General features: G+C 46.4%; 1 protein-coding gene across 2 annotated transcripts in view; it reads right to left on the bottom strand.

Annotated features, from left to right (window-relative positions):
- Shrm (shroom) overlaps positions 1-17,508 on the bottom strand; it is a 157,369-nt gene that overhangs the window by 46,007 nt on the left and 93,854 nt on the right. For both annotated transcript variants that reach the window (XM_076905506.1, XM_076905507.1), the window contains 4 exons: positions 16,569-16,811; positions 16,340-16,494; positions 15,380-16,255; positions 13,548-15,287 (listed from right to left, as the gene is read on the bottom strand). In XM_076905506.1, the coding sequence (XP_076761621.1) occupies positions 13,548-15,287; positions 15,380-16,255; positions 16,340-16,494; positions 16,569-16,811 (3,014 nt within the window). The remainder of the gene's footprint in view (positions 1-13,547; positions 15,288-15,379; positions 16,256-16,339; positions 16,495-16,568; positions 16,812-17,508) is intronic.

Here is a 17,508-nt window from a genome sequence, read left to right as displayed (position 1 = left end):
GTGTTCCTTTTTATGGCCGGAAGGCTGAAATAAACTATTTATATAGGCAACAAATTAAATGGTCAGTACTTTATTACCAAACTGGTTAGTATGAAAACACTAAACGGTCACTTTAGGTTGAGTTAGTCAAATTATTAGTTAGTTAGTAAAATTAATAAACGTACAATATGAAGTAAAAAAAAACGTAATATTAAATTCATTCCATTGAAGAATCATTGCAAATTGAGAAATAATTATGTTTTTGACCAATTGGTATTTTTTTTAGCGACCAGTGGTAGCTTCAAAGGATACCGACCCTTCATACTTAAATACGGAGCCAACCGGATTAAACCAAAGGGATTACTGACCAAACAAATGTAAGCCATTTATAAAAAATATATACTATATGTTTGAAAAGTTATGTATCACCATGCATGATCTCGCATAGAGATTTAAACTTATTATTAAGTGACACTATAAATGATCAAATGAAAGGGGCGAGTATTAAGATTATGTATGTAACATGACATGTTTTAAATTATTGTTACAGCTATTTTTCTACTATTTCTTATCTACATTATGCTTTCACGCAACTTCCTTTGTTTCGCGTATCTTTGTTTATCTTGGCATTAATGAGATTATTTATCACTTCCCTATAACCCACCGATAATCCTCAGCGCGTCATTTCTTCCTGATAAAATTACGTTATGAACGTTTAGGAACGTTTCTAAAATATTGGAACAATTTTGCTAGAAAGACACAGTTGTTACCAAACCTACACGATCTACATGACGACAACGATAATTGTACCGTTCCTTAATTTCCTAACGAACCTAGGTAACGAATCTAGATTGTAATCGATTATAACCGTGCGAGATTGCGACTATAGAAGCTTAACAGATGAAAAGTGCAAACCCACGTGTTCGTATATCATACCCTCTTGTCTCCAGGTCAGCGACGCCACGCGAGATTGATCATTTCTAACATACGCTTCCCAAAAATCACAGCCGGACGCGCGTCCATCGCGAAATTACCATCGACGTCTGATTAGACCGCCTCCCAACGCGCGGTGTATCTTTTTTATATACGCGGCACGTCTACTCTTCCTCGGTACGTTAGCCACGTTTATTAGAAGCGAAGGGCGGTCAGGCGTGTTCAGCAACGTCCATACATTTTTAACAGTTTCCTCGATCTGGAAAGGTCCGGTCCTCCTTTTTCGCATTCCCGTGTAATAACAGGTCTGCGCGGTGCTCGGGATCGAGCCTGGACCCGTTCGTCCCAAGACAGAAAACCGGCACAGCCCCCGGCGATTGTCGTAGGTAAGTGAGTTTGACGCGCAACGCCGCTGAACAGACCGGGCCCCGAGATCTCTCCTCGCGTGAACCGAGTCTCGTGTCTCCTTCACGCACGATCGATCGAAAATACGAGCAACGTCCTTCCTTCATCGGTTCTTCATCTAGTGGAATCGGGCTCGCGTGTACGTTCAAACCACGCAGGACGGAAGGATCGATCGGGTGAAACGCTGCGGCGAGTCGAACGAAGTCAAAATAAGGACTTGCACTTGTCGCGTGTGCGCAGCCGGAGGGTCGTTCGAATGACGAATGGAATTGACGGGGTCGGAACTCCGTGGTGGATGGAACGAGAGAAGGAAGGAAGGAAGGAAGGAAGGAAGGAAGGAGAGATGCGCGCCCAAGCCGGGCCTGTTTCACCTGATTTTTATGGTCGCTCTTGGGCAAAAGCTGCTGCATCGCGCGTGATGAGTAATACCAGCGGGCCATCGCATGTACCGGTGCACCGTTACTTTTTATCGTGGGGCTCTTCTTCGTGGCGGATCCGACACGGGTATCGAGAACGATGAGACACGATTTCGGCGGGTGAACAAACGAACCGCGGTACACCGTGTATATTTTCGGGAATAACAGTCCGGGGCTTCTATTCTGGCGCCATCCCGCCGGCTGTGATCCGATGGACGCCGCCGCGGCGGCGGTCGGGCAACTTTCCAAAACCGAGCCCCGTCGCCTCCCGGTTTTCACCTTCGTCACACAAAGGAGGAAGGAACGGAACAGTCGCGATTCCTTTAAACGTTCCAGAGACGGACAGAGACGTCCTGACACGAGACGTTATTACGCTGACATTCACTGGTTAAATGTCGCACGAATAGGCCTGCCTATAAATAGGCGCCACCGCCTACTTTAATGTCGTGAAACGCGCACGGCGAGCTTCTGATTCTTGTTTTTCCGCAGAAAACGGTATTATTTTCAATGATGGTTTCAGCCCGCTGGACTCGTGCCAAGCGTCTGGAATCGAAGGAATGCTTCGCGGCTCGAGACAGAAGGTACGTGCGCGAATAGACGAGCGAACGTTTGCGAAAACTCACATCATCTTTCTTTCATTTTTCTTCTCGTTCGACTCTTTACTTTTATCAGTTGAGAAATTATTGCGAATTATTGCGAAATTGCCCGCATCTTCCCACCATTTATCAACGAGACGGCTGTCATCGCACTTCCGTGGGCAGCTGGAAAAACGTCGCTGTAGAAAGTACGTTTACACTTCGCTCTCGTTCCCTGCGAGCGGAATGACAGATTGCGAGAACGAGGGCAATGCTACTTATCCGCTGGCTGATATTCTCCTTATCGTAATAGTCGAAGGCGGAGAGGCATCAGGGTGGCGAAAGTTCGTGATTCGAGTCAACCGCTAGTAATCATCCACGCCGCGTCTAACGAGCAATCTCTTAACATTTACTACCTATTTTTAAAAGGCTTGTCCTTTATTGATCAGTATTTCAATCATTTTTTGTCAGTATTTAAATATAAGTTAAACCATTGTTAACCATAATTTGGTAGAAAATAAAAACTGTAATGATACCATAACCAGTAATTAATTCCATACCAACTGTTTTTTATTTATACCAACCATTCGCTATTCGTGTACTGACCGTTTAATATTTTTAGTATAAAATAAATTTAAGTATTTTACATTTAATTGGTCGCCTTTCCGAATCTTGTCCCTTTGTCCTGTAGAGTGTGTTGCAAGATGAATACTTTCGATTAACAAGATTTAGAAATCGTTCGAACAGGATACCGCTAATATAATGGTCAAACGAGCCATCGCGTCAAAGAATCGCCTCGAGTTTCGCATAGGTAGACCGCCGTCTGACTTTTGCTCGCTGATGTCATTCGCTATTCTGGACATCGCTAATACCTCTGATATAACTGTCGTGTATACACCGCGGACGCTATTCCGGTCAGCTCGCGACCCTGGATCGTCTCGCGTCGATTCGACCCGGTATCGAAGACCCGAAGGGGCGAAACCAGCTCGCGAAGGAAAAACAAACTACGAATCGCACGCCTAACGTCTTCGTCCATTAATCTGACACACGTCCTTTCATTTGTCCATAAACCACCGACGCCGTCGCGTAATTTCGTCGCGGCGCGGCGCCACACTTCGATCTTTACACGACGGTCCGCGCTTTCTCAACGATTCACACCGCAGATCACACACAATGCGTAACACAACGCGTTAACACAATGCGTAAATCCGTGTGTTAACTGTGCGCAGTTGACACGATGGTTTGTTCAGAAAAATCAGAAGAATTCTTTATTTATGCCCAAAGCAGAAGAAATGCCATATGAATTTCTTATTGCCCAACATCGTTGCAGCTATTTTTACTTTTCAACGAAATGGTCGCACGTTCCATACCAAACTTAATTTAGCATTACATTAACGGTTACACATCTGGTGCCGCTGCTCCTCGTGTTTCTCGTGTAAAGGATTCTGGCTGGCCATTGTTTGCCATTTTGTGGAACGGCTGATTCGTTTTGAGGGAGAACTACCGAGGTATTGGCTACATATGCAAGACGCAAACGAGAGTCCTCCACCAGATGACAACGCCGCCATCTGTTTGGCAAATTTTCCGTTCGGGTAAATCGTCGAAATTCTCTGTTATTCCTCGACTGTACCATAATTGTAATGCAAACAGCGGAGTAGTTGGCACGCAATATCATAGACAGCGGAACGAAGGATATGCAGACAGATTTTGTCCACGTTTTACTCCCATGATACTGTACAATCTATTGGTATAATACCATACTTTACGTTCGCACACGTCAGATAATAATTTACGAACGCCATGCGTCCTTAGCGATTGTTTCTGGGGGATGCTTATATCATCGGCTAACAAGAGGACTTTATGATCTTTCCGTTTACGCTATCTTCGCCAACATCGACTGCGGTTGGTCACTTTACCGGCCTGCATCGTCCATAAATATATTTAACGCTTCATACACAGATCTGTACTTTCTTGTTACTCACATTGCGGTTGCTTAAAATTATATAAGCAACCGTCCCGACGAAATTCCAAGTAAGAAACACGAAGCGTTCGGTCGTGTAATCAAAATTTATAGCTTGCATCCATAAAACCGGCCGGAAGCATTCAGAGAATCACAGGAAACTGTCGAAATCCAACCTCAGAGCTTCCGACACGCAACAATTTCTCGCTAGGCGCGTGTATTCTCGTCCGAAGATTATTCCCGGGAATCCGAAGCGTCGATAACGCGTCTTCCTATTTATACCATCGCGTTGCGGTCTGCGTATAAGCGTACCGGAGGTTTGCGTCTCATCGTACACGTGGACGGTACGACGACGTCGTACCGCCGGAGAATGCGCTCGCGATCTCTGCGGTTTTACGGTCGACCTAACTGCAGGTGCAGCATGTCACTGACCCTCGGAAATTTTCCGACAATTGTTGCCTCGGCCGTATCGCACAGGGTAGTTTTAGAAGTGTACGCGTGATTCGTCTCATGCTAGACCAGTCCTGTTGCCCGAAGGTTCCGCGAGACCGTTCTACGGAAGCTTTACGAGCGCAGACCCTTTACTGCCCGGTAGTTAGCCCGCACGTGGCCTTCGAACGATCGGCGCGCGCGAGCTTTGGTAGCCATACGAGCGTGAACACGGGGGTTTGCCTGTTTTTTTTCGGCTCGGTCGTTCGCTAGGTCTGGGACCACCCGTCGTAATAATAAAGCCGTTTCGAACGGGACACGTGGCGGATGGACGCGGTGAGCAGTTTGCTTTGCAAAGGATTTGACCGCGAGCCAAATCATTCCCGCCTTCGGGGTGGCACGTGGTGACGAAAAAGGGAGCTGACAAGGAATAAAGTTGGAATACCGTTCGTTTCTCGGATAAACCTTCGTTCGATTCATTCAGGGAGTTTATCCGAGTGTGATAAAAACAATATTTGCTTAGGCTTTGAATTTTTTCGTTTCCCATTATAGAAAACGAAATGGAACGAAATGGAACGAAAAGGAACGAAAAGGAACGAAAAGGAACGAACTAAACTTGGGAGGATTCTAAGGACGGTGGAAGAGTAAGGCTGATACAGTGAAAGCTTGAGTAGAAACCTTCGACACGGAGAATCGATGTTAACAGGAGGCAATTAAACGAGACGGCAGCGAAACTGGGACTACTCGCTTGAAACGAGCCGGTCGCAGGCGACGTACGCGTGTTTACCCAAGTGCATATTACCTAAGAGAGAACGTCAGGTTAGAAGAAAAGATGAAAAAAGAGAGGACGATCGATTCTGAAACCATTTCGTTGAGACGGTCCACGCGTTCTAACGGTAAACCGGCTGGTTAATAATGTCGAGCAATTTAACCATTTACTCGTAAGATAGAGTGTCGCTATAGAGATACCGTTCCTCGTGACGCTCCCGTGAGCCCGTGTCCGGTGTCTCGACTCGCTGCCCATTGTCTTCGTCGTCGTTGTCATGCTTGTCCTCTGTCATTCTTCGTTGCGACTATTTCCTCGTCAACGACGGAACGGTGACGCTTCGTACGAAACGACTAAGAAATCGAGAGACGAATCGATATCAATTTTGCGATATGCCAGATTTGCCAGAATCGATATCGGAACGCGCGAAAGCAATTTATGAAACGGCGTTCCGAGGAAACCTCTAATCATTGTATTATTATGACCGGCAATTAATTAAATATATAGACATTCATATCAATAACGGGTTATCTCCGGAATACTGCACAGGCTACCGGTAGGCGTTTCCGTTCTTTTTAAGAGCATATCAGCGATTAAATATACTTATGTCCCTGTTTGTTCGTTTAGTAAAGTCAAAAACTTTATCCGTATTACGTTAATCGTGTTACTAAATTGAATAACTGTTTTTAATATACCATGTATAGTTTAATGCATAGTCACTTAGTGACATAGTATCGCCACTTTAAATTCAGCTTTTTGCACATCAAATTCATTCTTTTGGAAATCTCAAGTTCACTTCAACTGAAACATTTGATGTATCGTGTCTAATGAAATTGTACATGTTACATTTCCTTCCAATTGAAAGCTCGTTTATACTTTTTTTAGCTCATTAATTGTAGCTAAGCCTCTAAAAATTGAATTACTCTTTTCTGTTTAAAACGAAAGAAACGCAGACCAGCTGTGTGTTGCGCGCTTTACCAAACAGCATCGATTTCTACTCGAGCCAGAGTAATTACGAAATTCGGAAACAACGCGAAACACTTTCTTTTCGTCGGATGTTAATCGACTGGTTAATGAAGGCGTATGCGTTACTAGTAATACCACTATCGCTGGTAAACTCGCTTAGAATTAGTTAGGATTGCATGCAATTGACCCCGTTCGTTGGCAAGTCGTCAAACAAGTCTCGCCACGCGCGAAGGGAGGACGCGTTACGAGCTGGTGGAAGGAGCGGCGCTACCGAAAGTGCTTCTGCTGCAACCATCCTGCACCGGCGTCGGTCTCGTTTTAATTACCGCTGATAATTAACTGATGCGCCGCGTTGCATCGCAGGTGCTGTTGCGACATACGCGTCCGCATCTCCGTTCCGGATAATCGTGCGAACGATCGAACGATTCATCACAGACGCTTCGCTCGAATAATATTTGATCGTACTCTGCGAAATGTTCATTCTCGACGATAGATTTTTCATTTCAACTAACAAATCCTTCGGCATTTTTCCTGAATATAATTTCTTTATACGTTGATATTAAAAAAAAAGAAATGCCTGGATTAAGTACGAAACATTTTTTTCTTTTGACGATTAAGTGTTTCGACAAGTGACGAAAAAATGTTTCGAAATCAAGAGAAAGCGAAGAGAAACGTATGCATCTTCTAGTTCAATAGAATTTGGATGTGTAATTATTAAAATGAGAAAATAAAATTGTTCCTATTGGATTGTATTTTTCTTTTTTTAATCGCAGATATCTGATACTATCGTTTTGCTGGTTTTATAGATATATAATCGATAGATATCTTTATATTTAGATGAGTATATTGGATAGAGAGTTTAATTATATTTGACGATAAAAAACGTACTATGCCCGATCGATGCGCTTTCACATTTCCAATCGGAAGATCGAACGTCTATGACTACGCCCGATAAGTATACAGATACATACGTGTCGTAGATAGCACATCGATTCCACGATCGAACATTCGGCATTTTTATTTCACCGTATATACGCCGTAGCTCGAATCGCAAATAAGATTCCTAGTTTCGAAATTACTTATCAGTTTCCGTACGATCGGTAAAACAAATAGACAGAATAAATATACAATAAATTTTTCCGCGATCGATTGCAACACGCTCTCTTTCATGCTTCAACGCCGGATCATTTGATCGTTATCAAAATCAAGCCTCTGAGTACTAATAACCGTGATGTAATGGTTTACGTCTGCTAAAGGCTTTTAAGGTCGTCAAACATTTGATAGCGTTTGGAAAAACGTTGTTTAAATATATATACACACACATGGTAACGAACGCCACTTATCGCATCGCAATGTCACGTTTCGTGTTTTTTCTATCTAGTGTCTTTTAAACTTTTATCCTGCATTCAATTTTTCAAGCATCACCGATGTTTTCTCATGTACGAAGTGTATCTACGATTGCTTATCAGTCGAAAAGTGGTACAACAATTTGAAAAGAAAATCGTTCTGATTTCAGTCACGCGTCACAGATGTATTCTATTAGATCCCCTTACAAATGATTAGAAACGATAGGTCAGCTGTTCGGATTGAAACAGGGTAGCAACGAAAGGAGAAGAATGGCGGCCGTGCGCGATAATACGATACACCGAGTCCCTCTTTTTCTTCTGCAACTATACCCTTACGCGGTGTCATCCGACGGTGGCAAAGAGCAGAGACTCGACGACGAGTAACCGGTGTTAAGCGATACCGAGGTCGTGGTCTTCTTGCCTCCGTGCAACCTCGGGTGCATAAACGAAACGAGTTTCGCGCGAGCATCGGCTAAAGGAGAAGGGCAAAGGCACTCTGTAAAACGCCGTAATAATGGTGGCACACGAATGGTAACGGTTAAACAGCCCCTTCTTAATTGGTTCGGTCGCAGAACGAAGTACATACGCGGTGCTTATTAAAGCAGTTGAGCGCTGAAATGAGATCAGTGATGTACGTCAATCGTGTTCCACATCTGGCGAACTGTTTCGAAGGAATCAACTTTGTTTCCAAGAAACGTGCAATTTGGATCGTTCAGCGTGTCCGACGAGCAAATTGGTATACGTACACGCTGGGAAACGTTGTCCGAAGGGGAGAGATTTGTTTTTAGACGCTCTGAAGCATTCCTTTGATCGATCATTTCGTAAACGTTCTGTACGCAACGGAATCGTTTATTTCCCTTTTTCCTTTTTCTTTCGAAATTTATGCTAATACTTCAAATCGGATACGTTTAGAGTTATTTCACGCGAGAGAAGCGAAAACAACCGGCATAAAAAATATCAGCTACGACGCTGCGGGTAGTCATGTAATTCCTCGCGGGCGAAATGGTCGGATAATTTTTCAACGAGTATTCTTTCGACAGTTTCAACTTTACGACCGTTTAATTGCACCCGCCGGGTCGAGAGACGTTTCCTCTGGGAAGACATCGCCGCGCGCTCGACTAAGCCGCGAAGTTGAGGAGCAATCACGACTGCGAGGTTGGATTACCGCCACGAAGTGGATCAGTGATCCGAATCAGCGCATTTTTCTCACCGCTACGGCGATAATCAGATATCATCGATGAAAAATAAATTCACGCCACTTCTCAAGCATCGACGTCGATCTATATTACATTTCGTTCTCTGCTATTTCTAAGAAAGTATAATATTTTACAATTGGCAAAAATAGTATGTTTTTGATTATGTAACTCTAGATAACTAAACATTCGTCTAATGGACTACCAATTCCTATCAGATATACGAATTCGAGATGTTTTCGTTGCGCTCATACCACCTCACTCGCAATACCTTTGAAGTAGTTGTACATCTAAATCGGGGGTGGTCGACCTTTAGCATACCGTGCGCTAATTTTTTTTCACAGACGAGTTCAGATTTTGATTAAAACAGAATTAATTAATTTACGCCAGTCTCTCTCTCTCTCTCTCTCTCTCTCTCTCTCTCTCTGTGTGTGTCTGTCTCTTTGTCTTTCACTGTTTACATTCTATAATTGTAAACTATAAAAAAAAAAAAAAAAAAAAAAAAAAAAAAAAAAAAAAAAGGACTGATAAGTAAGATGGCTGTATGAATTGAATTGAGAATTAGGTACTCGGATGTGGAGAGCGCACTTTTAACATCTTCCACAATTGCAATCGTTCATTTTAACCACCTTTCTAAATTTTAATAATGAACATAATAATATCTCTCTTAAGCTAGCTTTCTTAATTTGTTTGAAATAAATAAAGGAAAGATAAAAATATAATTCGTAGTTTACGAGTCGAATGATTTAGTTACAGAGTAACGCTAATTATCTAGGATTAATTATCGTTTTAGTTGGTTTTTTAGTTAGTTCGCGTCGGTGTTAGGAATAAATTGTTATCAATGTTTACATGGTATTATCTGTCCATCTCTGTGGCAATTAGTCCCGCTTTTTTCAAATGTTTAAAAAGCATTATTATTGCAGTCTATTGAAATGCCTGTGATTGCACATGCGTTAATGTCAACCTGTAAATATCAAGAGAGATATTAATTAAATCTAAAATACAGCGCAATACCATAAATTGCATGCAACGGGTGGGCGACCCTGCCTATCGTTCTTCTCGTTGCTCTAAAGATTTAAGCGTTAGCATTATACTCTGCTTTAACTCGGTATACACGGGGATCCTATTGAACGAGGCCGAATAGCCAACGAATTCTCACGCGTTCAACTCTTCCATCCGTGTGGTTGTGAAGCAGTGCCACGGCGAGCATAATCGAGCGCCGAAGAACAGGCAAACACGCCCGTGGTGCCACGCGGTAACCTTTTTTCTGACATTTCTGCCTCGTGGCTCGGTTTAGCCGAAAGGTTAAGCCTCCGCTTGGATACTCGGACGAAGGAAGGAGAGGCGACGAACGAGGAGAATCGGCAGCCGCGTTAACCCTTTCGGTGCTACGAGATTATACATCAGAATCGAAAAATTGCTTACCATGTCTTTAGAAGCTATTCATACGATCGCTTTTAATAATCCAGCGCGAATGTCTATGTTCGACCCAAAAGCAGAAGCAATAAACTATTTGTACGCTTCGTACGCTTAACAAGTATGTCCGCTAGGTAGGCAGAACTTTTCTTTACACTTTGACATGGCGTTTTTCGACTAACCTGAAGTTTCGAAGCTTAACAAAAATGAATATCAGAGGCGAAATTAGCTCAGGCGAAGATGAATTTGATTTTGAACTGTTGAAAAATGAGATCGATTATATCCGTGAAGAAACTACTGATAGAGAAAATGTTAGACAGTGTTAGACTCTAATCATTCAAAATGAACAGTTTGCGATGAAACCTAGCGAAATACCACCGAGAACAATTCGTACCCGGCGAAATAAACCTAAAGTACAATAGACAAAATATTCAAATTAATCAACTATTGGTAAGTGTAATAAGAAAATTACTTATTATTTATGTTCAAATTTGGAGAACTGCTGCGAACTGCCCACATTTTTTTTCACGTCACAATATTTAGGTGATGCAAGACAAATCTCCGTCCACGTTCGAAAGGGTTAAATCTTTTACCACGGCGACATAGGAGCTCTCTTTGTTCCTGTCTCTTCCTGTCGAAGGTCGGAATGAGCCGAGCGTTTGCTCCTCGAACCATGTCGCGAGGTCGGAATCCCGTGCGCAGTCGTACGACCGCTCGACCGTCACAGAAGCCAGCTTGGTCACCCAATCAGAGCGAGAACGAAACAAAAGAAAGGTGAAAAGACTTATCGCCCCGTGAGATCGAGCCTACATCCTGCGTCCTACCTGCAACCGAGTCTAACCGGTGAATCCTCGCCACCGTGCAATTACTATTAATCCACGGTTAATTTCCCTCTACCATCGTCCAGCCAGATATCCCTCCGATCGTTCGTGGCTTCCTTGCCGGTCAGAGAGCGTCTCGTGACAAAAAACCAGCTATCACCGTGGAGAAAAAGGCGTTGGGTCACGGAGAAGCCTCCGCTTCCGTGAAACGCGGTAACTGCGTCCGTCGCCTGAGCGACGGCAGGGCGCTTCGTGTGCGATCGGCCTTGCCCGAGTTCTTGCTTTTCAAGAACGTCACGACTCGCGTTGCCCGCGGCGACATTTTTTTGCGACAACGACCGGGTTCGAGCACGTTCGAGGCGGGTACTTTTAAACGATCGATGCTGCGGATCGAGTGCAATTATTGCTAGAAACTGTTAGAGTAACGTATAATGCGCATGTACCTTGCGAGATACCGAGAATTATCTTTATTATTATCCGATCTCTCTATTAATTCTATTTAAAAATATTATAAATTTCATCTCTTCGGCACATATTATGATACATATGATATTTTAAAAGGTTAAAAATTCTTAATCAGGAAGCAACGTATTACTCGTCCAGAAAAATGCTTTGACTGAAACGACACACGTCCTGGTCGAAGTCAATTAAGAGTAAAAATTCCAAATTCCGTATTTAAAAAGAGAAAGGACGTGATAATGATAACGATGCCCGTGGCGCAGTTTTTAGCGGGCATCGGCATGACTACTAAAGAGTAATCAGGCCAGAAATAAAGAACGACGACGGCCGCATAAAAATGAAGATTCCAGAGCCTCAGCGGGGATCTTACAGGAAAGTAGTAACATAATTAAAATACGAACGGGCTGTAAACAGCTCGAAAGGATCGGCCGTGTCGCGGCGACGATATCATTTAAGTCTCTCCTCGGACGCGATCCGGGGAAAGTCACACGCTCGTAAATCAACGCGGTAATGGGCACCGTTAGATTTGCAATGATAATCCGATGGTAATGCATACGATTCGCTCCACCGAGCGAACGAGAAAATAATTAACGAGCGAGCAGGGATTTCGACGAACTATCGGCATAGACGGCGCTGATCCCCGGGGATTTACGAGTTCCCGGATTTAAACCAGCGCAAAAACGAGCACCAAGAGGAATCTCGTCTGGCTTCGTGACTTGATAATCCGTCAGTAATTCTTGTTCGATGCTTGTACATGCGGGCAATGATTCCTATAGTTTCCAGCAGGAGGATTCATCGGTTCTTTCAAACGCGAAGAAAGGCTTCGTCGAGCACTTTTTCAGCTTTTAATCTCAGCGTTCGTAAGTTGGCAAATCAACTCGAATATCAACTGCGAGTTTATAGCTCGCAATCACCATAGATCATTACGGTCGGTACTCTCGAAGAACGAGCAGTGATAAAAGTCTGTTTATCACGAACCAGTCAATTAATGAAGGATTAATATCGCGAGTGATCGGCGTACGATCACAGAAATCAAACCCGACGCGTCGTTGTCGCGTACCTTTTAAAAGCGTAATCCGCAAGCAGCAAACCCCTACCTGTTTATAAGAGGGGTGCTCGATAGTTTTCACGACATTTGGCGTCGATTTAACGAGTGATCTATCGATCTCCCCGTGTCGTTAATAAACGTCCCGCAGATAGCGCAGGGCAAGGTGTACAGGCCGTGGTTACTTCTAATTCAACTGATCGATCGCAGGATAAGCGGAACGCACGATGGGACACTGGACGGTACACGTATATAATGGCCGATACTGCGAGCGCCAAGCGGCTGCGACGTCGGCCATTTACCATTCAATTACGCCGCAATTACAGGATCGTGTGCGTTCCGTGGCTCAAACCGCTCGAGCGATCGCATACCGCGCGCCTAACCGCGACAACAGACGCTTCTCTCTCGCTTCCACCGCGGAGATCTCTAATTGACGACCGTAAAACAAACAGCCGGCGAGATTCTTCGCGATTACGAAACGCGATTCAAAAATAACGACCCGTAAAGCCAGCCGAAAAGCGCCGCTCCGTGCGATTACCTTGCGTACGACGCCTAACGAACGACGCCGCTCAGGACTTTTCTTTTAACGGACTGTCGCATCGCAGCTGTGCGCAGACACGCGTAATGAAGGGTATATTCCATATCGCTGCCGCGTTGCATAAACACCGTAATGAAGAATATTCTATATTGCAGCCGTGTGCAAACACCGCAATCAAGAATATACCGTAGTGCAGCTTTGTGTAAACCGCGTAACGAGGAGTTTGTCGGTAACGAAGACTAATGTAACGATCGTCCCGTATAAATACGTACGTTTAATTAAAAGCCAATCGAAACTTACCCCTGCAGCGTGTGAGGAGGAGCAGGCCGCGGCGGTGGCGGCAGGGACTTCCTGCCGGGAGTGTTCTGTCGTGGCGCCAGAGGCGGGGGTGGAGAACTGGGTGATCCCGAGCCACCGTACCTGTCCGTGGGACACTGAGGCTGGGGCTTCTGCTTAGGCGCGTCGATGTACTTGGGTGGCAGCGCGTAGTAGTTCCTCTGCGGCACGTCGCCGTGACGTTGATGATGATTGGGCACGTATTTCGGTGGCTCGTGGTATTTCTGCGGGCTCGACTCCGAGGGGAACATCTTCGAGTTCGCCTCGTAACCGGTCTTCACCGGGCTGCCGATCGAGAAACCGTGGTTACCACCTTCCAGATACTTGGGCCCGCACTTGGAGTTGTCCGAGACCGGCAAATAGTTTGGTCTGGTCGCTTGGTTCGACTGATTGCTAGAGGCACATTTGTCGACACTTTTAGGCACTTGCGGCTGCGGTCTCTGACCAGAGGACGACTCCAGTCTCTGCGATGGCTCGTTTCTGAGCAGAGAAACGTTCACGTCCATACGTGACCCGTCCACTCTCATAGACTCCTGTCGAATGATTCTCGGCTCCACAGGCACCTGAGGGGCGGGCCTCTGATTCCCAGAGTCGCTGTATCGCTGCGAGATGAGATCTGGTAGCTGGGCAGGGGGCCTGCCGGAGAAAGGCCGGTCCTCTGATATTCTCCTGGCCGGCGTCACTCTGCCGTTCACCATCAACTTTTGCGTCGACGGGTATCTCAGACTGGATCGACCGGTGGCTACCATCCTGTGAGTGGCGAACCCAGCCGAGACTCCGTTCTCCAACACCATCTCAGACTCGACGTGCTTCAATGCTATGGCAGCCCTGACGAACTGGTGTTGCTCCTGCTCCTGGGACACCGTTTTCGTCGGCGAATTGGGGGAAGACTTCCCGGGCAACTTCTCGTGTTCTCTTTTCGAGCCGTGCTTCGATCTCCTCATCGAGTGTCTCTCCAGCTTGTGTCTATCGCAAGATCGGTCGCGAGCCTTCGACTCTTCGGATTGGTGATGCGTATTGTTGCTGGATTTTCGCTGAGCGTCTGTGAAACAGTCGTCGCTGAGTTCAGGCGGCGGCGGTGGCAGTGGATCGTCACAGTCGTGGACCTCGTTCTCGGTTACTGTCGGAGGAGATGGCGGAGGCAAGTCTGGACTCGGTACACGATCGTTGTAAACGTTTCTCAGGTGTGGTTTCTTAGGTGGCCTCTCTGGCACCCAATCGTCAATGGATATGGCCGGGCCAACTATCACGGGCCCAAGCAAGTCGGTGGAAAGGCTGCCACAGCTGTTGCTGTGCTGGTGTTTGGGATTCGAAAGTTCACCATTGCCCTGATTTTGACTTCTACTACCGCCCTCTCTCCACGTGCCGCTGGCGTAGTCGGAAGCAGAACTGGCTCGTCTCGAAGAGGGTGGTCTAGGGCGAGGCGGTGGCTGCGGTGGGGGACTTTGCGGCGCAGGGGTTGTTCCTTGGGCTAGTTGCGGTTCCGATCTCCAGGATGCCTGGTGATGTCTCTCGTAGAACGAGAGCAGAGCTTTCTTCTGTATGGCCTTCAATGTCGGATCGGACACTCTGTGACGCTTTTCTGGGTCCAGGTAAGTGTATCGCATCTGTTGCTGTTGTTGCTGCTGCTGCTGCTGCTTCTCTAGCTCGTTTATACGCTCTGCTACCGACATTTGCGGCTGCTGAGACAACGTCGGTGCCATTCTGAAACAAGCACATATAAAAACAAATACATTAAATCACTGTATCTGTACAGTTCTTCGTTTCTTAATGATAGTTGATCCTAACGATACTACCTTGAAGACTGCGAGGATTCCTGAGGCTGCGTGGTACTAACTGGATACAATTTGCGTTGGTTCCGTTCGCGATCCAAATACAACACGCTCTCCGAGTGGTGTCTCTGCGGAGTTTGGACTCTGGCACTGTGGGCGATCAGTTGCTTGCTGCATGGCAGCCCATTCGCTTGACTAACATCCGACATCGATCCATGTATAGGATTCCAATTTTCTGGGCTTTGCGACGTCGTTGCGCCCATCTGTTGACGTATGGGACTCTGCGGCATCGGCTGAGCCAGCGAACCGTACTTGTCACCTTCGATCCGAACCGAGCTATCCCACTGAGATCCTGTCTGCGATTTGTCTTCCAACGATTCCTCGTCGATATTCGACTCTTGCCATTTACTCTCACGAACTGTCGTGGTCGACGACACGTCGGCCACGTTAGCCGACGCGGTGCAATGATTGATCACAGCCGGCAAGCTAGACCTACCCTGACTCTGTTTATTGCGATCGTTCATTGAAACTTGCCATTTGTCTGGCCATTTTTCGGTGTGCCTGCCTTTGGTGGTCGGTGAGAGGCCACTGGTGCTGACGTCGCTCATAGAACCCTGCCATTTGTCGTGGCAGCTATTGTTCGACTTCTGCGGCAAAATTCCACCGTTCACGCTGCTCACATCCGACAGTGATCCATGATGCCAGCGATCGGACGCGCCTTGCCGCGCTGGCAATCCGCTGGACACGCTCACGTCCGACATCGAGCCGTGCCATTTCAGGGTCTCGCTGCTCGAGGCGCTTCCGCTGGACGTGGTCACCACGCTGTCCCGTCCTTCCCTCGATGTATCCTCCCAGGTGGCTGTCGGTCTTTGCGCTACCGCCTCGCTGTCTCTTCTCAATCTAGACAAGCATTTCGAAATAGTCACTGTTCTGGAATGAAACGAAAATACTGTAAAATTGCCGAACGGTCGTTCGGTATTGCACCTGTCCAGGAATGGAGTGTTCGTGGTCGAGTCAACGCTAGAGACGTAACTGTGATATCCTTCTGATTGTGCGTAGCTAGCCTGCTGAGAGTGTTGCACCCTCGTGTACTCTTCGAGACCCGCTTGGGTTAAGGTTGCCTCCCTGTAAATGTCCACCTGGGGGAACATTGAAAATTTTGTCAGTACGCTACTCCATCGACGGGCGAAACTCAGGCTTGCGCGAACCTTACCTGGGACACTTGAGGGTCCTGATAGCTCCTAACGTAGGCCTCCAAGTCGGCGTGGCTGAGAGTCTGAGCGGTCTGTTGCTCGCGTTCAGGCGGCGATGGCACTACGTATTCGGCGTCGCCCAGAGGTTTGCCCTCGCGATCCACGCGTGGCCACATTCGCGGTTCTTCCTCCGCGTTGCTTCTGTTGCGCGACTCGAAAGTCTCCGCCGGTATCTTCTCGCAACGTTCCATCACCGTTTTCAGCTGGAAGACAGGAAGATCGTTGTTCCCCTGAGTGGCATTCGAAACGCTCGGCCCCTTATCCGCGCGGATACAAGGCGCGTTACGAGCGCGCTGGCGTAATCGATTGCGCGATCAACGCGCAACCTACGTTTCAAGCGAGAACCGCGGCGCGTAATTGAACTTAAAACTGGATTCCAGTTTTACCGCGCGCGAGCCACTCTTCTCAACGAGTGTCAGCGTAACGCGCTTCGGTTTAAAATAAACCACAAGGGGCCAACGAGCTAATTACCGAGCCTGGCAAAATCCACGTCCAGCTAATAAGGAAGTCCTAAATCGAGCAAAAGGAAAGTCCAGTGAATTACGAGACGCGTTAACGTTCTCTCGTTGCTGGAAACGTTGGAATTCGTGTCTGTACGCTGTGTACGAGAGGCATTAAAGGCCGAAGAGAAACGTGGCGGGCGCAACACACCTCGTCTCGAAATTATCGGCCTACTTTTTAAGAAGTCTTCGGTGCAACCACGCGGCGATTATCCCACCATAAGAAAGCTAGAGACGGAGAGGAAGAAGCGGTGCGGATGTAGCGGATTAATTAATTGTACGTATTGTTTTAGGGGGCGCAGCACGATTTGCCAGGGTTCGTTACGCCGATGCTTAACGCGACACGTTCGATCGCAACGATATTAAGCTTAGCTTCGCGAGCCGTTCGCTAGCCGCATGC

Source organism: Xylocopa sonorina, chromosome 12 (genome assembly GCF_050948175.1).
Source record: "Xylocopa sonorina isolate GNS202 chromosome 12, iyXylSono1_principal, whole genome shotgun sequence".
NCBI classification, from domain to species: domain Eukaryota; kingdom Metazoa; phylum Arthropoda; class Insecta; order Hymenoptera; family Apidae; genus Xylocopa; species Xylocopa sonorina.
Note: the sequence above shows the minus strand (reverse complement) of the source record. Positions and strands in the feature narration are given on the sequence as shown.